The 23,481-nt window shown below is 37.3% G+C and overlaps 1 protein-coding gene across 2 annotated transcripts in view; it reads right to left on the bottom strand.

The window, feature by feature from the left end:
- TNNI3K (TNNI3 interacting kinase) overlaps positions 1-23,481 on the bottom strand; it is a 129,376-nt gene that overhangs the window by 99,339 nt on the left and 6,556 nt on the right. For both annotated transcript variants that reach the window (XM_067563383.1, XM_067563384.1), the window contains exons 3-5: positions 19,448-19,533; positions 17,574-17,671; positions 14,723-14,833 (exon numbers count right to left, since the gene is read on the bottom strand). In XM_067563383.1, coding sequence (XP_067419484.1) covers positions 14,723-14,833; positions 17,574-17,671; positions 19,448-19,533 — 295 coding nt within the window. The remainder of the gene's footprint in view (positions 1-14,722; positions 14,834-17,573; positions 17,672-19,447; positions 19,534-23,481) is intronic.

Below are 23,481 nucleotides of genomic sequence, written 5' to 3'. Positions count from 1 at the left end.
GATGGTGTTGGTGGCAACACAGTTCCTGAAGCCATATTGTCAAGGGACTGAAGAAGATAGTGTTGATGGTGGTTAGCAGTGCAGAAGCAGCTTGCCTCCTTATGGAAGATGCTTTCCTTCGGAATATCCTCTGAGATCCTCATGGATCTTAGGAGATTTATTCATTTAGAGGTCTAACCCCTGATCACCAGCAGGGGTCACTCAATATAGCTCCATTGACTTCAATGGAGCTTCTTGTGACTCTTCTTACTCACCCATAAACGATAAGAGCAGGGAGACAGAGAAACAATATTGTTAGATTCACAGACAGTGAATTTTTGTAAGAGAGCAGAAAGGAAGCCTAGAAAAACACAGAAAGCTTTTAAACACTCTCAGGAATTGTAAAGTTCACTGGGGTGATCTATATGGGTAGGTTTGTGCTTCCGAGAGAGCTTTAGATGAGAAGATAGTTTCAGAACCTAATACAACAGCAGAGAGAGAGAGAGCTTGCTTTCTTTAGAAAGCAGGCACTGTGAATAAAGGTATGACTTACATCACAGGAAGTTTTCATGCAGATCTCAAAAAGCAGCTCACACTGATTTCATTTGGAGTTGTGGGTGCTCAATACCTGTGGAAACTAGACCATAGGCATTTAAAAGGTACCCAAATTATAAAACAGTGTGGAAAAACTGAGCCTTAACTGCTAAGTGTCTCAGTTTCATCATCTATCACCATGGGGGGATTGTAAAGCACCTTGAAATCTCTGGATAAAAGCACTGCACAAGTGGTTAGCTAATTATTATTACTGACAAAAAAAAATCACACAAAAATAACATTCCTACAAGATTTTGCTTTTATTTGAATCAGATCAGAAGTTAGGTCCTTTCTGGTTTTAGATTTGAACCAGAAGGAAAACATAAGAGCAGAGATTTGCATCCTTACAGCTCAATATTCAAAGGGAGTCAGAACTGAGATTCCAGTTTTGATCCTATATAGCAATTTCCTGCAATATAGTTGGATATTTTACTGTATTAAGGTTATGTATCATTGTGGGCCAATGATTGTACATAATTTTAGGGGGAAACATGACCACAGCTTTCCCAGGAATTAAGAACAGCAGAGGGGGGTGGTGATGAGGCAAATTCACTTATGTTGTAACACCTCCAGAAAAGTACTAACTGGAGAGGCTTGCAAATACTAGTTCAAACTAGATTTTCCAGACACCAACAGACAAAAAAAATCTGTTTAATCTGTTTAAGTCAGTTAAAACTGACTCATGGCCGTCTTTTTGATCAAGAAAATGGACAGGACCTTCTGTTCAAGGAGAGCCTCAACTCTTCCTGGGGTGAGATGGAAGGACTTCGGCCTACTGAGGTCATCCACCATTGCCCTGAACTGTGACAGATTCATCTTTAGTTTAAAAATGTCTACAGTTTCTCACAATTTTTCTTAACTAATTGAAAATACTTACTGCAATCAGCAATCTTCAGCAGCTTACTACCCTCTTTCTCCTCCAAAGCTTTAGTTTATTAAATAAGACTGACCCTTGTGGTCCCCCCACTATTAACTTTCTTTCCACTCTGAGGAGTAATCATTCACTACAACTCTATTTCTATTTCTTCTTGCTTAACCAGTGTTTAATTCACAACATGACTTTTCCCTTTACCCTATTGATATTTGCCTTAATAGTCTTTTATGAAAGGCATTATCCAAAGCTTTTTGAAAATTCAAGTAAATTACGTCCACTTCAAACAGAGACTGTTAATTAAGGCAACTTTGAAGGTTAGAGAGAGTCAACACATGGAACATAAGATAGACTACACAAAGATTTTGTCTCTTGGACAAGGGCAAGAGATAAGAATTCTTCTAACAAAATTAAATCAATGGGTATTGACGTTCTAGTAGGTAAAATTAAAATGAGAAAGACAACTTCAACAATTAAGCCATATGCATCTGCATTAGCCTATGTATATCCCCGTGTTAACACAGCTAAAGTATCTGCAATGCTTTTCAAAGCTTCTTTATTAATTAAGCCATTAAAACCTAAATACAAGGAGTATCAAGCATTGGCCTAATTCTTTCCAATTTAGCAGATATAGATATAATCAGTCATGTCCTGTAAAGATTCTTTACACAAAACTGGCAAGCCTCTTAACTCTTTGCTGGTCTGTAAGAATTTTAGAATTAGCCTTAGGCAGACTGAAGCAGGAAATGGTTCGAGAGGCTTCCAAATGGTTGTGAAACACTAGTTGACAGATATAAGATACAATTAAAGGATTGTCTAACTAAGGAAGAAGTCTACTGATAGGTTTCAACATATTCTTTTTTGTTAGACTTGGGGACAGAAGACAGAACTGAGATAAACTATCTGTATGTTCTCCTAGTCTCATTGGAATAGATAAGATAAATACAGCAGTCACAGATAAAATCAGTAATGAAAGATGCAGGTACTGATCTCCTGAAATATGCCACTCTTTCCACAAGAATGGTTTCTCCTTCCAAAGCAAGTAGCAAGGAACTGATGTGCTTTGTTTTGTTATTTGAAGATATTATACATGGAATGGATTAAGTGCTTTCTGATACATTATGGGAAGACAACTGTTTTGGGTAAATACCTCATCATTTAATTAGTAACATTATATTTTTGAAATGTCTCAGTTGCTTTGGCCTGTTAGTTTAAAGACATTACATTACAAGAGTCAATTTGCTTCAAAAGGCAGACTCTTGGGCTTAGTAAATGGGTGGGGAGAAGATGCTTTTTTCAATCAAGTTAGCTTAGTTGGGTTAGCGAAAACTCCTTTATCAACCACATAGACACAAATGTAACACCTTTTCAATTGTATTAGCTGATTGTGTTGTAGCCAAGGTGGAAGTTCCCTTAACACCCATACAGACATGGAAAGTAAAATTTTCGAAAGTGCCTAAGTGACTTATGAGCCCAAGTTTCACTTTTAAAAGAGACACAGAGACTTCATATTCTAGAGATATGTCAACCCTTAAAACGCTACAGCAGCACAGCTGTAGACACTTTTGAAAATGTTACTCCTGCTCAGCAACTACGCTTCCACCTAGACTACCACACAACCAGCTCACACAACTTCGAAGGTGTTAAACTATGTCTGCCTGGGTGTTATGGGGACTTTTCAGTCACGTTAAACTTGTTCAACTGAACTAACTCACAGTTGAAAAAAGAACACATTCCCCCCACATTCATCAACGTACCACCTTAAAAACTGATCACATTATTTTGTTGTAATTGACGTTTGATCAACTCCTGAGAAGGGAGAGAAGTTCAGGTAAAAAGGGTTTGCTTATGTGAAACTAAGGGAGATGCAGGCACCCACACCATTGGGCCAGATCTGGCTATCCTATGATTTCACCTCTTTGCTATTTTGTACAGTTGAGAACTGGAAATGCTTAGTTTCCATCTTGTTTTGCAGCAGAGATGCTTCCATAATTAGGTTCAGGAGTATAAAGACTAGGAACAGGTGAACTGGTTCAGAAGAAAAGAAGGATCTTAATTTAAATCATAGCTGAACTTTTTTAAAGATAAGAACTGACGGAAACTCTCTATTTCCTATTCCGCAACAGGCCTCCTTTAATCAAATCCATCTGGGGGACTGGGCAATTTCTGCTAAAATGGCTACTGTATTCAAAATCTCATGAATTCGGATCTCTCCTCCCACTCCAATGGTTTCAGATGAAGGCAAATTCTGGAGGAGACCTAGGCCTGATTCACTATTGCTGTGCAATTTGTGTATATATGGGCAAAGTAGGTGTGACCCTACTTCCTGATTTGGTAGCATTTTACATTGACTTTGCACAGGTATAAATGACTACAAAAAAGTTTCAGACAAGTTTCAGTGCTGAGAAGATTCAGGCCCCCTGAACTCATGAGATTATATTTTTCTAGCTACCCAGACTATAACAGAAAAATATGACAAAACTTCAGACCAGACCTCTCCATCTCATGACATATGAAAGGAAGGGGTTATACTGGATGTCAGGTGGAGGAAACTGGAGATATTTGAGATTGGAAGGAGAAAAATAGACTTAAGAAGAAGGGAAAAATATGTAACTATAGAAGTTGGAAGGATTAGTGTGGAATGGTGAGAAAGAAAATGAGGACTTAGAAATATTTAGATAAGTTTCAAATAAATATGTAAACTTTCCATGGTTTCTCAAGTCGTTAGAGGTTCACCCATCACTAGTAATAAAACTAACTGAAGTGAAGACTAGAGATGAAAAATATTCTATTGTAAAATAGGACTTACATGTGAAAATGTATATTTTACTGTAGGAAAGTTGTAGTTCTAGGACAAACTCCTTGTTTATCAGCAAGTCCTTGTTGCAAGAAAACATATGCATTCACTCAGAGTGTCAATCGTACATGTGGCAAAATGAAATAACACTTCTCTGTCCCAACTGGAATCTCAGCTCAGTTCACAAACCTCTCTGCGTTGTAATTTGCAAATGCCAACTTTAATTTATAAAGTGAAATAGGCAACAATATTAGTTTTTCAGTGTGGAAATATTGGATAACACATCAGTGCATATTAAAAATTTATTATTAATTCAGCAGTGACCTCTCTGAGCTGGAAACATTTAATCTTTTTAAATCACCAGGCTTGGGAACAGATTCTTTAAACTTATCTGGATATCTAATTTGGTTTCTAGCATCTCTTATTTTTCTCTAATTTTGTACACTTTCCACTGAGGACTCCAACCCAGGGATCATGCACTGAAAATGTCCACTAATAGATAAAACAAACTAACAAGCTAGTGTTGCTAAAGTAAACAAATATGACACAAAATCACAGAGAAGATGAAATATTTATGTACCAAGCTGGCTCAACTGAGTTGGAACATCTCATTTACAGCAGTGTCCCTCAATCTCCCAATTTTATAGAGGTGATTACCATCATGGTTTGAGGAGGTATGGAGATTATGCCAAGGTCACAAACTAACCCTGCAGCAGAACTGAGAATCAAAGCTAGATTCTCCAGTATCTCTTTGTCTGGCTCTGAAATACAGTCAGTATCTTTTTCTCACACAATGGAAAAGTCAAATAATATATATAATAATCTGGTGTGTATGTTTCTTTTATTTATTTAACTGAATAAATAACATTTTTTCTTATTTTATTGAAATGGGGGAAATGTCAATAATATATTTTCCCTCTTTGACTTACATTTCACTGCATTTTTTAGAGTTTTTTTTTACTGTTCTAATTTTCATGAGTAAGCTATTTAACCTAGTAAAGGGATTCTCAGAAGACTGACAAATTCAAAGTTCTATAAAAAAGGGAACAAAAAAAGGCAGAATCTGAACTCTAAATCTTCAGGTTCCAAACCAGCAGCAGAACCAAATGAGCTGAGCAGAACCAAAGGAGCTGAGCATCCTCAGTTTTCATTGACTTCTATCAGAGTTAAGGACACCCAGCACATTGCAGGAGGTGCTCTATCACTCATAGGCTCAGGTCCAAAAGTTTTAAAAAAGCAACTTGAAAAAGGAAAATAAAACAGGGCATTTTATATTTTCTGCTCATAGTTCTTCATTTTAATGAGCTGATCTGAAGCACATATTTACATAATGTTCTTGTGCACCTCCAATGAATTATTTACATTAGAGCATTTTTCTGTTGAGCTATAGAATATACAGCATTATGCAACATCGCCCCCAAAGGCTTATCCTTAACCCATTGATCCTGTAATGAACTCTGCAATGAGAAGTATAATCCAAGTGCCTTATTCTTATAATTTTCTAGCGGGAAAATTTTTTTTTCTAGTGGGAAATGATAGAAATGGGGAGAAGAATGAAGGTTCGGAGGGCCAGAATTTCAAAATATGGACTCTAATCTGAAAAATTCTTTTCCACTAGCACATATAGCAATTTACCTGCTTAAAAAAATAGAGAGAAAGTAAGTTAGATCTCATCCTGATACAGCTATATTGAAAAATCATGTATAATTGGATCAATGATTTTTTGTTTCCTTTAGCCAACTAATGGTAATAAAGTAATAAAAAACTCAAAGCTGTATATGAAAGATCTATTCTTGAAACCTAAGAACATACAAGTTGTACATTGATCTGTCTCATTATCCAGAAATCAAAATTTATTAGTATAGCTGATTCATTTCTCTCAGCAATAATGGAGAAATAATTACAAAAGTTGCATTTGTAAGAAAAATGACTTTTGACTCAATACGCAGTATTTTTCTGGAAGCAACATAAAAAAACCAATCAACATTATGAGCTTAAATTTATAGCCCAGCTTCAATATTTGTTCTTAAAGATTTTATACATCCACACGTCCATACATATTGTTAAGTATTAAATTATCTGATTTGCGCAAATGTGGGATTTGTGAATACAATATTTTTCTGCTCATATTCCTAGGCCAGTCTGAAAATTTAGCCTTTCATGTTGTAAAATATTAAGGGAGAAACCCTGACCACTTTGAAGGCACTGAAAATTTTACCATTGACTTTAATGGGATCAAGATATCACCCTAAATGTTTCTCATTAATACTAGGGCCCCTTTACACTCTGGAAGCTTACATAAATTACATTTTATACCAGCTTTTAACCATCTTTACACTGCTACAGTGGTATAAAGGGGTATTAGTATAAATGACAATCAGGATCCCATTATTTATATTTAATATCTAAATATTTCTTCACTAATGAGTGGTTCTAACTTTTATATCGCCTTTTTGTAACTTTTAATTTGCTCTTTATATGTCTTTTAAAATAAATTGACAAATTGCTCTCTCTGCATGTCCTGTACTTTTGTAAATCTCCCAGTTAAAAAAACTGAAGAATTACAAGGTCTAGTTGGCTCAAAACAGCTCTTGTTTCTGTTTGACAAATGCAGATTCTTCATGTAGGTTCCATCATACTTATTTTCTTCCTTGAGTTAGAATTGGTGGCTCAGCATTTCTCCATATGATGTTGGTAATGAAAGACTGCACTTACTCTGTTTCCAGAATTAGGTATATTTGGAAATTAAAATTCACTAGCATTAGAGACATTCTAATATTTTTTTTAAGTGCCACTAATATTGAGGCAGCATGTCGTGCAACTGGGAAACCTGAGTTTGGAAAAAAAGGTTCATTTTTTACACTGGTGGTGTCAGAGTTCACATAGGAATTAGAGGTGGAACATATTTGTTTTCTAGGGAAACACTATACATCTTCTTAGAACTTCTAAACAGATGACCAGTGATCAAAATAACCTTTTGAATTTTCAGTGAATGTAGTCTATCCATTTAGCCCACCAGGATCATAGCACCTTCACTGTTGCACAAACATGGGATCATGAGTAATTTTATTCAAATGTTCTCTGTGGATATCCTCCTTAGGGATGCCTCGTCTGGAGAAAGTAAGATTTCTGGGATGAGATATCTGCATAGATGTGTGAAAGATTTCTAGAGATTTCACAATGCTTATTAAAATAGATGGCTTTTCCAATTTTGCCATAGTTATTGTATAATATTTGCTTTCTGTTTATTATTGGTCAGTGAATTTAATGTAGATGAAAACACTGGATTGAACCAGGCATAGTGCAGATAAAAAACACTCTGTAAGATTCCACAGACAGCTCTATCTATGGCCCTCAGGCCCTGCTCCCACTCAATATGAACGCCACCAAACTACACCACTAGTTTCCCAATACTGTCAAATAGCGACTATGACATGAATACCAAAAACAGTTTAAATTGTTACCAAGGTCAGGATTTGAACTAAAGTCTCCATAGGAAAGGCCAGTGCGTAAACCCAGTGAAACATCCATTAAAATAAACTTAAATCGAGGTTCACTTTTGGGAAGAACAAATAATCAGTTGGCAACAGTTTTGGGGCAACTTCCTGGAGCAAGTAAAAACATGCAATTTGTTCCAGGAGGGCAGAACAATTTTTATGTGGCTACATTGTTTAGTGTATGTACCTGTGCACCTATGTATGTTTATATGTTTTCAATGACACCTATTACCGTAGCGCCTGAGTGATGGGCAGGGGATTGGGATGTTCAACTCACATTACTATTCCCATTTTAGACCATTTTGTCTATACAGAAGTGGCACTTTAAGTTTCTTCTGTTGTGGAAGTGATAGCTCACACACATGTTCCAACAATATTCTCCATTTGGGGCCTGATTCTCACTTACCCTAAAGCCCCCTTCTTTTGTAGAGTAAAGTGGCCTAAAAGTAGACGTAAATGGAATTCAAGTATAAGGGATCTCTCATATCAACAGAATCTTCCAAAATTGGAAGAAATATTTTAAGTGTGACATTATACACACACAAATATATATATATACACTCTGCATCTCTCTTTCTATACTGTATTGACAGTTTATTTCTTTTGGCAGCTGCTTAGGATATAAAATCAGATGGGTAGTCCACATAGCAAAGATTAGGTCTAGGTACTATAATTCTGTATGGTAAATAGTAGTTTTGGGTATAAAATATAGCTATAAATAATAGATAATAATCCATTTAGACCTTAGCTATGTACTTTATACCTTGATTTAAAAACATCTTGATTCCATAATGGTTTGCAAACATATTCTTGCTGCAGCTGTTGGAGAATTTACCATAGCATAAGGCTCTGACTCAGTGAATGATTTTATGCCAGACTCTTCCGTCAGTGAACACATTCCTCGTTTTACAAAGAGGATTGTGATGAAGAGGATGAACCAAAGTCTGATGCACAAGGTGGGCCATTAGTGTGTGAATGTCAAATTGGACAGTTTTATCAATGGACTACCACAATGATAATCCCACCCAGAAGGTGAACAATGCTCCTTCGATTCACAAGGCACTCAGCGCAGTCCACCTGAAACATGAACAACAAAGCAGGTACCCATAGATATTAACTCATTTGTTGATTTAACTAAAATGATTACATTTTCCTACTGTAAGCTTTTGTTCTTTTCACTGGGTAGAATCAAATCTCTCTCACTTCCCAATGTCAAACACACACAGAGACTGCAGCTCAAACAAATACAATGGGTGAAATCCTAGCCCACCTGAAGTCAGTGGCAAAACTTCCATTGATTCACAAGGTGGATTCACAAGTTACCAGATTTAATTGACTAGGCCTGGCAAGCCTAAGGGCAGGGGTGTGTGACACAGCTCTCCTGCTCCTGCAACTTGTCCAAATGATCATAGAATCAAAAAAGATTAGGATTGGAAGGGACCTCAGGAGGTCATCTAGTCCAACCCCCTGCTCACGGCAAGACCAACCCCAAGTAAATCATCCCAGCCAGGGCTTTGTCAAATTGCACCTTAAAAACCTCTAAGGATGGAGACTCCACCACCTCCCTAGGTAACCCATTCCCAATCCTGACAGGTACCATTTTCTCTTTGTTCTTCTACTAAGGAAACTTTCACTAATGTCAATCTAATTGACCAAAAAGAAAATAGCCCTTGAAAGGGCAGAAGAAAAAAGAAACAGATGAGGGAAACATTGAGGACACTACCTATAACCTGAGCCCACTGCACCTTCAGTTTCACTTTCAGTGATTAAAAAGGAACTGAAAAGTGGATGGGGCCTCTCCCCTAGTATGCCTTCAGAATCCTCTCCAGGGAAGAGAAGGGAGATGTGAGTGGCCCAAAGGAAATTGCTCTCTAGTAGATGTCACTGCCCAATGCCAGGAGACACCAACCCCACCAGTGGAAATATGCAGAGGCCACTCAAAAAAGCAACACTCTCTACATGTCAAATGGATCATGTGACGTTTTCTATAAATAGAAAAATCCAGTAAAAATCATCAAAACCATTTGTTACTTTTGAGTTTCACCAAAGAGGAAAATCATTTTTGGTAATTTTTGAAGTATAGGGCCTCTTGTTCCCAAGTCACATACGTGTTAAGTATGAGTTCCAGAGGGGTAAAAGAATAAATGGACACAAATCAGACATCAGGAATGGTAACATTCAAAAACCAATAGAAGAGCACTTCAATCTCCCTGGACACAAAGTAACAGACTTGAAGGTTGCCATACTTCAACAAAAAAACTTCAAAAACAAACTCCAGCGTGAAACTGCATAGCTGGAACTGATATGCAAACTTGACACTATCAGACTAGGTCTGAATAGAGACTGGGAGTGGCTAGCCCATTACAAAAAATAATGTTCCCTCTTTTGACATTCACGCCTTTTGATCAACTGTTGTGAATGGCCTCATCCACCCTAATTCAATTTACCTTGTTAACACTTGCCCTCCTCACTGTGACGTAAGTCACGCATCTTTGCATGTGTATATATGCCGACCAAACTGAATTTGCCAGTTTCTGCTCATGAAAGCTTATGCCCAAATAAATTTGTTAGTCTTTAAGGTGCCACAGGACTCTCACTGTAGTGTTAAGTATGTCACTTATGCACCAATATAACATAGTTTTCAACTGAAAACATATATTTCTTTATTTTTAATATGTAAAACTATCTGTAGCTATAGCTGATTCCTCTGCCTTTATGCATTTGAAATAGTATATTTTAAAATAGTATATTTTCAGACACTGGTGAAGTTCCCCACCGAAAGAGGGTGCTCATAAGAATTATTCACATTCGTCCCCAATAAGCCCTATTTTGAGTGCCTGAATGGAAATGAAATGGTGCATAGTCCTCTGCACTGGGATGACTTACACCTTTACATTTTTACTGCAGACTATGAAATAGATCCAGGATACCTCTTCTTGGATATCAAAGCCTTAAAGACCAGTGACAAGGTACTCATTAGTGCTGCCATGACAAAGACAATGCTTCATGTGAATATATGTGCAGTTCTGCTCACCCTATGTCCATAAAATGGTTGGATTATGGGACTGTCTAGCAAAATATGACCTGATCCTGCATCAAGATACAGTATAGTCAATGTAGCTATGCACAGACAGAGAGAACCACGCTAGCACATCTCAATGCAACATGGGGGCCTATTTATGGTAGAAAAAGGGATTCTATAAAAGGTCCACCTACCAATGTACCAGTTGTGAATAACACTTACAGGAAATAATGAGCTATTAAAATGACACTGGTAAATAACCGAAGCTAATGAGCATCCAGCATAATGAAGAAGACAATACAATCTATAAGAAAATAAAATAATATGATCAGACAGCCTTGCTTTATACATATGCTACTTTTGAAAAGATAGAAACTGTTTTATTAAGAATGTATGCTACAGATTGTACTTCATATACTTGAGGCTCCATTAAAGAACACAGACAATTCTCTTAATGACCAGGCCCACAACAATGCAAAATATCATTCTGTACATATGATCATTATCAGATAAGACACAGTCCACACACAAAACACAAAGCATCTTTCACAGTAGATGAAAGGATCATAAAACTAGTAAGACTGCTGCTAACTTGCCTATTATAATTCTTGCACAAAATGATTGGATATGTATTTTTTTACATTATAAACAGTATCTTCTTTTTAGAGACAGGATATGCTAGGAAGCATTTTTTAGCGAGTAAACAAGAAGACTCAGCATTATACTTGACTAATGAAGGGAATGACATAATGTCTCATGGGTTTCAGGATGTAATGCTAAAAAAACAAACACCAAAACCACCAGCAAAACCGACTCTCTGAAAAAGCCAACCTTCAAAATAAAAGTATTTAATGTCAGTCTGCTCTGTTAGCATGCTTCTCCATCCACTGACTTAAACAGTTGCTTACAGATGCTGCAAATTGATTTGTCCCCTGATGACTGTTGGAGTTGCTGACCGAAACATTGAAGAATAACAGCTTTTTAATTGAGGTTTTGTGTGTGACTAACTGTAAAGTGCGTTATCCTTTCTCACTTTGTTACATCTGCGCAGATTTCAGAGGTAACACCAGGCTTTAGTGTGACTTGTCTTTATGATTTCTATCTCTAGCTCTCTATCAATCAATGCAAAAGTAACAGTTGGAGTTATTCTCATTTTGGTGTCTTTTGTATTCACTGCTTTTAAGCATTCAGACGATACAAACATGGAGCTAGATTCAGTCAAAGTCTGCACTGGCTTCCCCTGGCCCAGACTCTGGGGAAGGATCCCCAATGGCAGAAAGTCTGGCCAGGTGGAGGGATGAAACAGCACACAGCTCCAAGGTATGGGGAGTGCGGGATTAGGCAACCAGCACACCTCAAAATGTGAGTGATGCTGGTGACAGAGGGAAGTGGCAGGGATATGCCCTGATTCACTAACTCCACGAGGCAGCCTTAGCCAGTAGGTCTCCCAGGGAGCACAGTCCGAGTAGGAATCTGTACAGAGCTTCACAGAGCACAGAATTTCCACTTCCAGTGGAAATGTCGAGGAAGTGCAGATTGCTCAGGCTGGCTTTGCAAAGTGCCGTTTGAACCTCCCTGGGTCAAGATTCCTATTGTTATTATTTATATTATGTTAGTGCCAAAAATTCCAAAGTATTTAAGCTCCTAAAGATGCAGCTCGGTGCTTATATACCTTTGAAAATGCTCCAAAGCAGGTTCAGTGTTTAACTCCCATTGATTTCAATGGGAGACGGGAGTCGGACTTTGGTTTGATAGTAAAGACGTACTTGAGCTGACTATGCCTTCAGTGTAAAAAGGAATGTTTCAAAGGTTCACAAGCAGAGTGAGTCCAAGATGGCAGCCATATGAAAGTATAAGCGTAGCTTTGTTGCTTCTGTGGTTTCAAAGCCTGGGGAACTAGCAGTTCTGTTATACTTTCCAAGTGGCAGCACTGTCAATTTTGGTGATGTTTGCAATGCAGGATGAGTTGCCCAGTTTAAATCGTATCTCTGAACCTCCTTGTTTTCTGTGGTCTCAGTTAGGTCATGAATGTTGCTTTACAATAATTACAATAAGTACTTTCACAGTACTATTTTTTCCTCTGTTAGAGAAGTGCTAGTTATTTAGTCTTACGTTTTTTTTCTGAATGTAGTAGTTTAAAAGGGACTGGATTGGAGTGAAAAAATCTCTCATTATCTGCAGAACACCTACATTTCCCTCCTCCTCCACCCCCGTCACCCTAGTGTGCTTCAGCACGAACCTAGATGAACCTTGTGCTCATTCAGTCTTCATCCTGTCTGCTGAGTGTGCCAACAAAGGTGCCAATTAATACAAACCAGGATGTTAGCTGTGGTGATGCTGACACTTACCTACTAGGAACTGAACTGAAGTCTGGGTTGCTTTCTAATAAATCTTTTTTTTAAAAAAAAATCAGACTTAGAAAGGAATTCCATTCCCTAACGCAACTGTTTTCTCCAGGGCAGTCTCAACCCCTGGTCCTTCCCATAAACTGTGAGTGGGTCCCAGCTAAATGAGAAAGGGACTATGGTATGGAAGGTTGAGAAATACCACCCGAATATAATATGGGTCAAAGTTTTGACATGCCTTCTTAACTGCACCACACAATTGCTTGCATAAGCCTCCAATTACACAAATAATTCCTATATTATCACAAACAATTGGATATATTTGAATGTCAATGAGGTGACTGCACAACTAATTACACAACTGTGAATACAGTCACCAGTGTGCTGTATATTGCTTTCTTTGTAACTTGTTGATATCCTGCATTCCTTGCCCACTCAGCCGTATTTAAGGAAATCTGAAGTGTCTGTTTCCATAAGGTAGCCTAGTTTTGTTGTTCTGGAAAAAGTCAGTAATTTCAACCTAAGCAGAGGAATTGAGAACACAAATAATTGTGTATTTATGATTGTTTGCAATTGTGAATCCTTCATTAGAAAAGTAATTCTGTACACGTAATATTAAATACATCAAGGAATATATTTTTTAAAAATAAAGGAGATTGAGTTAATTGTTGCCAAGGCAATACAAATGAGATGACATGAGAAGTGACTGAACTGAGGCTGAGATGGAAAGTGATGGGCTGACAGGTTCATGACTAAGACATGTTTAGATAAAGAGGGGCTGGACTGCAGCTTTCTGTGGAACTCCAGAAGAGCTTCTGCAGGAAGAAATCCCTTCAAGGATCCCCTCACTGAGTTTCTCCAGATCATTCTGTCAGGGAGGGAGGGCCATAGGGCCTGTGTCCAAGCTTGGAGGAACCCCAGGAGTCCACAGAATGCAAGGGCCATCCATGTGCTGATGCTGTATCTCCACAGCTGCATGGCTCTGCTGGATCCACCTTACTAGGGACTTCCTGTTACTGCAGTTGCTCCTAGGATCCCCAGACAGAACTCACAGAGAAGATAACAGAACTCAAAGATAATAATATCTGAGTATGCCAAATCTCTGCCCCCTCCCTGAGTGCAGAACACGTACCCAGGTTGTGGATCATACAGGATCTGGAAGAGGGGATGAGACAGTGCCACAGAGCCCACACTTCCACACCTGAGGGGAACCTCCACACACAGATCTGGAGAGGAAACAATGATCCCACCACGGGGACTCAAGTGCATTCATGTCACCACAAATCTTTTGTTAAACTCTTTGATATTAAAAAAGGAATAGCAATGGCTCTCAACAAGACTTTAAAGACATTTTATACAAAGAGCAGGACATTCATGAATATGCCTAATATATTTACTCACAGATATTCTATGTATACACATACCAAAATAAATTTTTTTAAACCTTGCAGCCTTTCCAAGGTGTTAAGAAGTGCCAGTAAATGAAGCTTAGATTTACTGAATTACTGATGTGCTGTTTTGTCTGTGTTTTAAGCAGTAACACGCTAAAAGAAAAATGAGCTAATTAATCATGCCATTCACTTTCACCATTTCCTGTGTAGAAAAGGAAAAACATACCTCATGATGACCAGCTATTGTAGCAATATGAAGCGCTGTAAGAGCTCCATATCCGACTTGCTGAATGTCAGCTCCACCATGCAGCAGTGCTGTTACAAGTTCTGCACTGTCCTACAATGCACACATTTACAATGTTATTGTTAGGGAAATATCCTTTTGTAAAGCTATGTCTTTCCCTGATTTTATGAGCTATTTAAATATCACTTCGCCTCAGAGCCATTTTTAAATGCTTGTATTAAATTTCAGAAGCAGTGGAGTGTCAAACGCAGAAGAAGGGCACTTTAGCACTCCTCCGGATCTACAAAGGAAATCCTACGAATACACAGGATAGTGTGCTGAATACCAGATTTAGGAGCTTGTTATTTTGGATGGAACTTCTTGTTGACAGTATAATGGGCTAAAACATTGCCAACTATTTCTGTCAGATATAACAATGGCAATAGAAATCAGAGTAATAATAATTTGTTGAGACTTTGAGATCAGTTCACAAACAGTGTGTTACAAAGGACAATACCCAGGCGAGGTGGATATTATTGAACTCATTTACGAAGGGGCAAACTTACATACAGAGAAATGAAGTGACTTGTCTGGTATCACTCAGTGAATAGAAGTCAGGACATATAACTCCGTGTCCCCTATTCTAACTGCAAAACTAGACTTGTCCATGTATGAGCTAGAGCCTCAGCTGACTCCAGTGGAGCTATGGTAGTTTATACCAGCTGAATAATTGCCCTGTTAACCATCTTGGAAATAAAACATTTTCATATGACCATTCAGCATCCAATAGCGACACACACAACACTGCCTCTCATACTGACTAGTACTGTCCCATTCTTTCCTTTACTCCACTGTCTGTCTGTATTAATCTGTTGTCTCATGTCTTAGACTTAGACTGTACGCTCTTTGGGGCAGGGACCATCTTTTTCTTGCTCTGTATTGATCTGCCTTGCACAATAGTGTTCTGGTCTATGACTAGGGCTCCAAAGTGCTAACATAATACAAAATCATAAATAACAATAAGACGAGAACAGCAAAGGAGATGCTCAAGCTCCTGCCACCAGCACAGCCCCCTCTTCCTGTGTTTTAAGCAAAATTAGCATAGACCATGAATGAATCAGTATTACAGAACATGCAGTGAAGATGTGACTGCTGACCCATGTCATTTTGTTAGTGTTGAAAATGTATGTTTTCAGCTTCTTGGAGCAATTATCAACTTCCATGTGAGATGATCAACTGTGGTTTTCCCTAACATAACCCTCCCTGCCAAATTTTAATTCTAAAAATCAAAGCAATCTTTTTAGATCCAAAACTATGGAAGATGGTTCTGTATCACCGAATGTGCTATTTTAACCTGAATTTAGTGAAAACAAAACCTGAAAAAGAAAATGGCCTAAGCTAGGAATTTCTTGGAGAATCCCTTTTCCAAGTGGTAACTCAGTGCAGCCTACTTAGTTCGGCTGTGATCCCATCAAATTTCACAAAATAATCTGGCTACAAAACAGACACAGGGAGTGCCCTTAAAAAGTAATTCTGTACCAACACTTACCACACCATTATATCTGAAATCTCTCTATATTTCCCTATACTTTGCATAAAAAATAATTGTAATACAACAGATGCTGTGATGTGATAACTGTTGGTAAATCCTGGAGCCTTAAAACTTCAGCTGTCCTGAAAAAGAAATTTCAGATGGTATCTCTGATTCAAAAATTTACAGTTTGCAATGGTTTGCTTAGCTTCGTGTAATCTAACCAGGGCACAGAAAAAGTATTGTGTGACTAAGATCCTGATTCAGGAAAGCACTTAAGCACATGCTTAACTTTAAGCATATTCCTAAATTTCATTGACTTCACACTGCACATTGAAAATTGTGAGCAGACAAAGTAGTATTTACTAAAGAAACTCAAAAATTAGTTCCAACTAACCAATACTTTCAAGAATATTGGAATATATTTGCAAATAATGTTTAATTAAGAAATTAACGGTAAAATTTCTCAAGTAAATTATCACTTGAAAGTAAGGCAACAAAATTCCTATAAGGCACTTAGCTAATTATGCAACATTGCACATAAGTGAAAGTTTTCTTTATGAATGCTATAGACCATCATCTTACATGCTGAAGCATAAGATTTGATTACCCTTATTATTTTGGTTGGCACAGGTCAATGAAATTGCTATCAGTGGTCATACAATTAAACTAGTATAAAAATTATAGAAATTAACAAAGAAATAGCAAGTTATCATAGCATAGTAATTAGAAAAGAAAAGATAGTCTTGTGGTGAGTGAATAGAAAGTTAAGCCAGGAAGTTTCAGTTCCATGTCTGCCAATAGATTTTCTGTATAACTTCGGGCAAGTTGCTTACTCTCTCTGTGCATTGTTTCTACATCTGTAAAATGGGAATAACAATGCTTTGGGGCAGGTGCTCTCTTTATTTTTCTGCTTTGTTCATTACCAGTCACAATGTCAGCTTTGAACAATAAATGCAATAAATAGTAAAATAAAATAAACAAACATTACAGCTGATTGGGAAACTTTAGCTGAAACAAAATTGTGACAAAAAACCAGGCAGGGAAATTGCAAGGATTTTTTTAAAATGGTTTTCTTTCTGTAACCATAATCATACTTCCCTAACTCATAGTCAGACTACGAGGTTTAATTAAACAATGTTCATGGAAGATGCTATATAAGTCCATTGTATTTTCCTGTGTACACGCATTTTACAAGTAATTTTCCTACGTATTGTATACAAGGCGTAGAGATTTTCATTGGGATTAATAATTACAGAGAGCAGACTACCAAACACACTGACTTCTCATTTCTTTTTATCAACTTAACTTAAAATAATTTACCTTGTAAGATGCCAAATGCAGTGCTGTAAATCCATTTCTTGTTAACCTGGATGGACGCAACCCTTTTAGCATAAGAGTTCTAACATGGGATTTGTTACCTTTATAATAAAAATTGGAAAGAGAAGTCATTTCCTGAAAAGAGCAAGCAAATGAAGACAATGAGATAAGAGCTTTCACACTCAGAGTGTGGCTACAAATTTGTCAGTTTCTTATTATTAAGATCAGATCAGATCTCAACACTTTTATTCACACTTGCAGTATTCAAAATGCAAGCAATAGTCCTTGTAACTGATAGTTTTACTTGGATTTTGAATTAAATGGCAGATTGTGGTGGCCTTCGCATGGATGTGCAAGGGGAAAAGAATGGACTGCTCTCTGCCCTAGACTTTGCTAACTGGTCAGAGAAATGACTCCAAACTGGTCAGAGAAATGATGACACTCTCAACGTGCAGCAGGGCACCACCCCCTTATGGTACCAGTAATCATCAGGCACAATCTAGCCATTAATGGGAACACTTGTGGCACTGGGCATCTATTTGCATGTTAATCTCGTTCATATCTTTCAGGAAGGACTTTTCAGAGATATTTGAGGTGCTGAAGAGCACAAACTCTTCTTCCAGTATAAGATTCCCTCCCTCCCTAGACTGGAGAACCCTCCCAAACACAAGTCGAGTTTCCTGAACACCTACCTTACCAATTTATCCCTCCAAAGGTGATGCTCCACTCAGCATCTTTACAGTTTACTGTTACTGGGACAGCAGTTTATAGGAATACTAGTGAACCTTAGTCAGAGGACACCCTCATCTCTTGCCACCTGTCTTATTCACTTTAGTGCTGTGATCCAAATTATGGCTACCTCCTGCACAGCAATGCTAGAAGAGAAAAGGGCTCTAATATGCACTCTCCCTCCTTCTAGGGGTTCCATACAGGGTTGCTGTAATTTAGCTCACATTGTGAATAATACATAACAACTCATTTCTTAATGAGCTCTCACAGACCGTTCTAATCCTGCCTAAAACAATCCTGGTGTTCTCTCAGGTCTTCCATGCACTGAAGCTAATGGCAAGCTCCCACTGATTTCAATGGTACATAATGAGGTTTTCACTGAATATACATCTGAGCCCAGATTCAGCAAAGCATTTAAACACATGCTTAAGTGCCCTGTGGAACTGAAGCCTTAGGATAAAATTCTCTTTGATTCTGAATTATGATCTCTGTTGCATATTGTGGGACAAGTGTAAAATGCAGTGTGGACAAGACATCTGCTGTATGGATCAGAGTGGAAAATTCTACATCAGTATGTTTCTATGAGCGCCCAGATGATCTTTCTCGTGACTTTTTGGTCTCATGGTTTGCTATCTGCAAGAATCCCATCACATGATATTCTGGGTTAGAAGATCTGATTTTTATTTTATTATCATTATTATTTTAATTCACCATGTTGTAAAACATTTTCACAATATTAGAAATGTGAAATGTTATCTCTGTGGAAAAAGAGTACCAAAACCTCAATCTTTATACCAGTTTATAATGTGCATATTTCATATAGAATAATACTATTCCTTGATTACCAAATAAATATAACAATTCATTTCAAGTTAGTTGCATAGCTGTACTTAAATATGCATAAAAGACAATTGGAATTTTTGCTAGATTGAAGAATTATTTAGAAAGGAGTTCAGTTTAATCGGATCCATTCCTCCTTGTCACCGTAGTTTAGAGTATTGTAGCTAATGATTACATAAGCATCAGCAAGGACAATGAAAAGAAGGCAAATAGCTTAAAAATATAATGTTCCTGTGAGTTATTAAACAGACCAAATAACTAACCATGTAAATAACATGCTTAAAGAGTATCAAGGTTCAAATACTTACCACCGCAAATACAACATAAATGAAGAAGAGAGAGCCCATTTTCTGTGCGGTAATTTAAATTGACTTTGCTGAAGGCTTCATCAGAGCTGAAAAGAAGAGATTTTACAGATGATCACAGTTTTCAGCTTTTAGCATATTTTCTTTTCTTTGAAAAATTCAAAAAGAAGAATTTTATTGTAGTTTCATAGTGTCACCGGGCTGGATTCTGAATTTATTCACAACACTGTAAATCCAGAGGTACTTCACTGATGTCAATGGATTAATCTGGATTTATACTGTTGCAACTGAAATCAGAATCCAACCCTTACTTTTTCCTGAGCTATATTTCTATTTTGACACTATTTCTTTACACACATATACAAACAGCTACATTATAAGACTAAAGGGAGAAGAAACCCTTTTTAAAAAAGAAAAATAATCTGATCAAGCAGAATGGTTCCTTCTTCCTCCTCCACTCCGTCTTTCAAGGTGATAAAAGTGATAGATTTTTCTAATTTTTCTATGTATTCATTTCTAAAGAATCTAAGAACATGATGTCTGGGGGAATGAAAGAGACAATGAAGCTAATTTCAAAGAATGCCCATACAAAATACAGACCTTGCAGAAAAGAGTTTCTGTTCCCCAAATGACAATATACAGACAGGCAGTGAAAACCCTTTCAAACAAGTACCTATTAAGAAAGTAGTAAAAGGAACAAATTCCCTGTCCACTAGAGGATACAATGCCTTCCACTTAAGAGCGGTGGGAACTTATGGAACAAATGAGTACAAATTTTCCAACCCTAATGAGTCTCCATCTGAAAATTGACAAAAATTCATAATATTCCACAAAACCCAGACAAGCTCATTCTACATTTGAATGAAGCGTGCTGAATTTTCCAGTGCAATGGAAACTGACTATTAAAGGAGTAAATATTGTATACTACCACAATAGCTTTTGCATGTGCCAAACTCCAGTTCATAAGACAAAAGGAATAGAATACAAGGGAGAATACAATTTTGTGCCACACAGTTAGATGTTTGACTTGTTTCTACCATATCTGCCAAACGTCCTTGCTGCAAAGTTTAGTGCTACAAGGTTGAATCTGCTAATAAGCTTTACGCTAGCTCCAAACTGCACTGAAACACATTACAGATCTCACACCTATTTTATAGTATGTTCAGTAATTGTCTGAAACACATTTCTTAGCAGGAAGAGACAAATGCATTGGCACATTTTCCTTTTTACTGACTGTAAGAAGTTTAAAATAGGATACATGCTAATCATAAATGTGAATACTCTTGGCAAAAGTAGCACCCCTAACAGGCAGTGGTGTGTTAGGGAAAAGGAAGGAGTGAAATTGCATGGCCCACATTGTAGTACCTGAAGATATCATATGGTTTGTGAGACATATCACCTTCAATGATTCTGGAAAAGGAGAGAGTACTCTACATAGTGGCTTTTGCTGTATCTTTAAAAGAATCGTAGCCAGCCCTCCCAGAAAAACTCCGCCAGCGTGGGAAGTGCATTCCACAGTAAGAACCAGTCACTAAAACCCCAACTGTGTCAGCCCCTCAGAATTAAGCCAAATGTTGTTAGCTCAAGTACCTTAGATGATCTCCGTTTCTATGTTAGCACTTAGCGAGTGACATGTGAAGTTCTCTTAGGAAAGTGTTTTAATAATATTGCTAGCAGCCTTGTACTATATATATTCTTTTCAACCAACAGTCTTTCTTAGAGGCAATTGGGAATGTGAGGCAGTTAACCACGAAACTAATTCAGCTTCAAACTCCAATGGCCTACTGTATATATGTTAGCTGATTTTCACTATTACTTTTTGTTATACATTAACATGTAGGAAGTTGTGTGACTTAATGACAAGATGCTTCCCACAGGGATCTGAAGGTGTGAAAGAAACTATATGATGCTATTTCTCAAATCAAACAGTGTAATATATAGTCATTTCATTAATCCTCCATTGTAATGCATATTCAGAAGGGGTCAGCATTCAGGAGGTATGTGCAATCTGAACTCTGGCATTTCCTGACTTTTGAGCATTACCCATGCAATTTGAACATTCTCTTAATCTCAATGGGTGTGTTTTGCTTTTCCAATGTCAAAACTGAAAACATCCCTACTTTTAGTTCTGGATTCACAGCCAAAGGGAGTATGTAGACATAGGACTCTATATTGTGGAGGTCTGGGACTTGAGAAGGTAAGAAGTGGCAGGAGTGGGAGGATCCAGGATAGGCCTGAGTCCAGGCAGGGCAGAAATACTGTGAAAACTCAAAATTCCTACCCCAAAACTACCATTAATGTCAATCAGAGTTACTCATTCTTGTGCATCAACCAGGATATGGACCCCATAATGTTCAGCAGCAGCAAAGTGTGTGATTTAATAGCCCTGTTTTTCCACTTAGTTTATTGCCTTGGAACATGATATTTTAAAATCAATTTTAGAACTATTTCTAGACCCTCATTCAGACTTTTCATTAACTTCTAGTAAAATGTTTCTGGTTTTGATATGTGCAATTAAAATATAGTTTAAGCTACATCCATCCTATTAAAGACATGCAATTTCCTTTCTTTTTGCTCTTTCTATAGTAATTGCACATAAAGCTCTCAGGCAACTGACCACCAGTTATCTATTGTGACATTCAAAGCTCAGTTTAGTTTTTAATTTTCCTCTACATTTTTGGAACATCATACTATGTGTTAATATAGCCTAATGATTTTATGATGCTTGCAACTTGGTGAAATGACTAATTAAAATTAAGTAATTATTATGAATAGATTTCTAATAATATATCCCTCCAAAAAGGATGAATAGCCATTCTGATTCATTAAAAATGGCATGCAGCTTTCACACTGGATCTTTGCATCTTTTTTCTGCAAAAAACATAGAAAATACTTTTTAAAAATGTTGCATTTTTATGATTTATTGAGCTATGTTCTCCATATGTACAAGTGATCTCTTTTCCAGTTCACCACATGTCAAAGCCCCAAAAGGGAATTCATTAATAAAAATAAAGTTAGAAAAATTGGCAATGAAGTGAATGAGTAAATTAAAGCTGCCTCGTGTTTTGCAAAAAAACCATGTACAATATATGTTATAATATCACAGACAATTAGACTGGGCATTCCCCCTTCCTCCCTCCACGATAAATTATTTATATTATGGAAAGGTAGCAACCTGTGCATAGTTATGATTGCACCCATCTCCCCTTATAAAGCCCTTGAGAAACAGGCATTGTAACTTGGCTTAGATAATTAGTGAAGGCCTGGAAAGTGCTGCGTCTATTGTTGAAGCAACGCAGAATGATCAATTTCCTTCAGACTTTTCAGAAACAATCTGATTTTGAGTTACAGGTAATTAAATAATAACCCTGACTGGAAATTTTGGCTTTTGTCTAACATTTCTCTGTCTCCCCCTAGGGCAAATCATCTTATTACTACTCATTCAAACATTCTAAGTGCTTAAATCTCTTTGAAAACTCCTGTATAGACAATTCAGGCCCCATTGATGTTAATAGGAGTTTTTTGCCATTGACTTCAGTGAAATTAGGATCAGTCACTATCGACTTGGTTCAGCAAAACACAAAATATAAGATTAGTCTGGAAGTGCTTAAATCCATCCTGATTCAGCAAAGCATTTGTGCATGTACAATTTTAAACATGTGCATAAGTCCCATAGACTTCTATTAAATGTACTACAATTCCCCCTATAAATATAAAACCACTGTTAAATGAAATCAGAATCAGGCCCTGTTTTAATATATTATTCATTTAAAGTGTAGAGAAAAGCCTTTAACCCAGAGATGTGCTGAGTGTTTATTTCACCATCGTGGCTGGTGGCTTTTTGCAATGAATTATTCCATCTTTACAAAATTTTGTGTGTGTGTGTGTATGTGGAGGGGGGAAAAGACCGTGGGGTTGGCACCAGCAGAGCTGAGTGAAATTTGGAATTTCCATCCCATGAGACATTCCAACATTTCCGCATTTAGTTCCACGCCAAATTAAGTTGAAAAGTTGAAATTTTCAAAAATTTATTTCTA

This window comes from Emydura macquarii, unplaced genomic scaffold (assembly GCF_026122565.2).
Source record: "Emydura macquarii macquarii isolate MOO-44397 ecotype Brisbane River unplaced genomic scaffold, CSIRO-AGI_Emac_v2 contig_2481, whole genome shotgun sequence".
Taxonomy (NCBI): Eukaryota; Metazoa; Chordata; order Testudines; family Chelidae; genus Emydura; species Emydura macquarii.
Note: the sequence above shows the minus strand (reverse complement) of the source record. Positions and strands in the feature narration are given on the sequence as shown.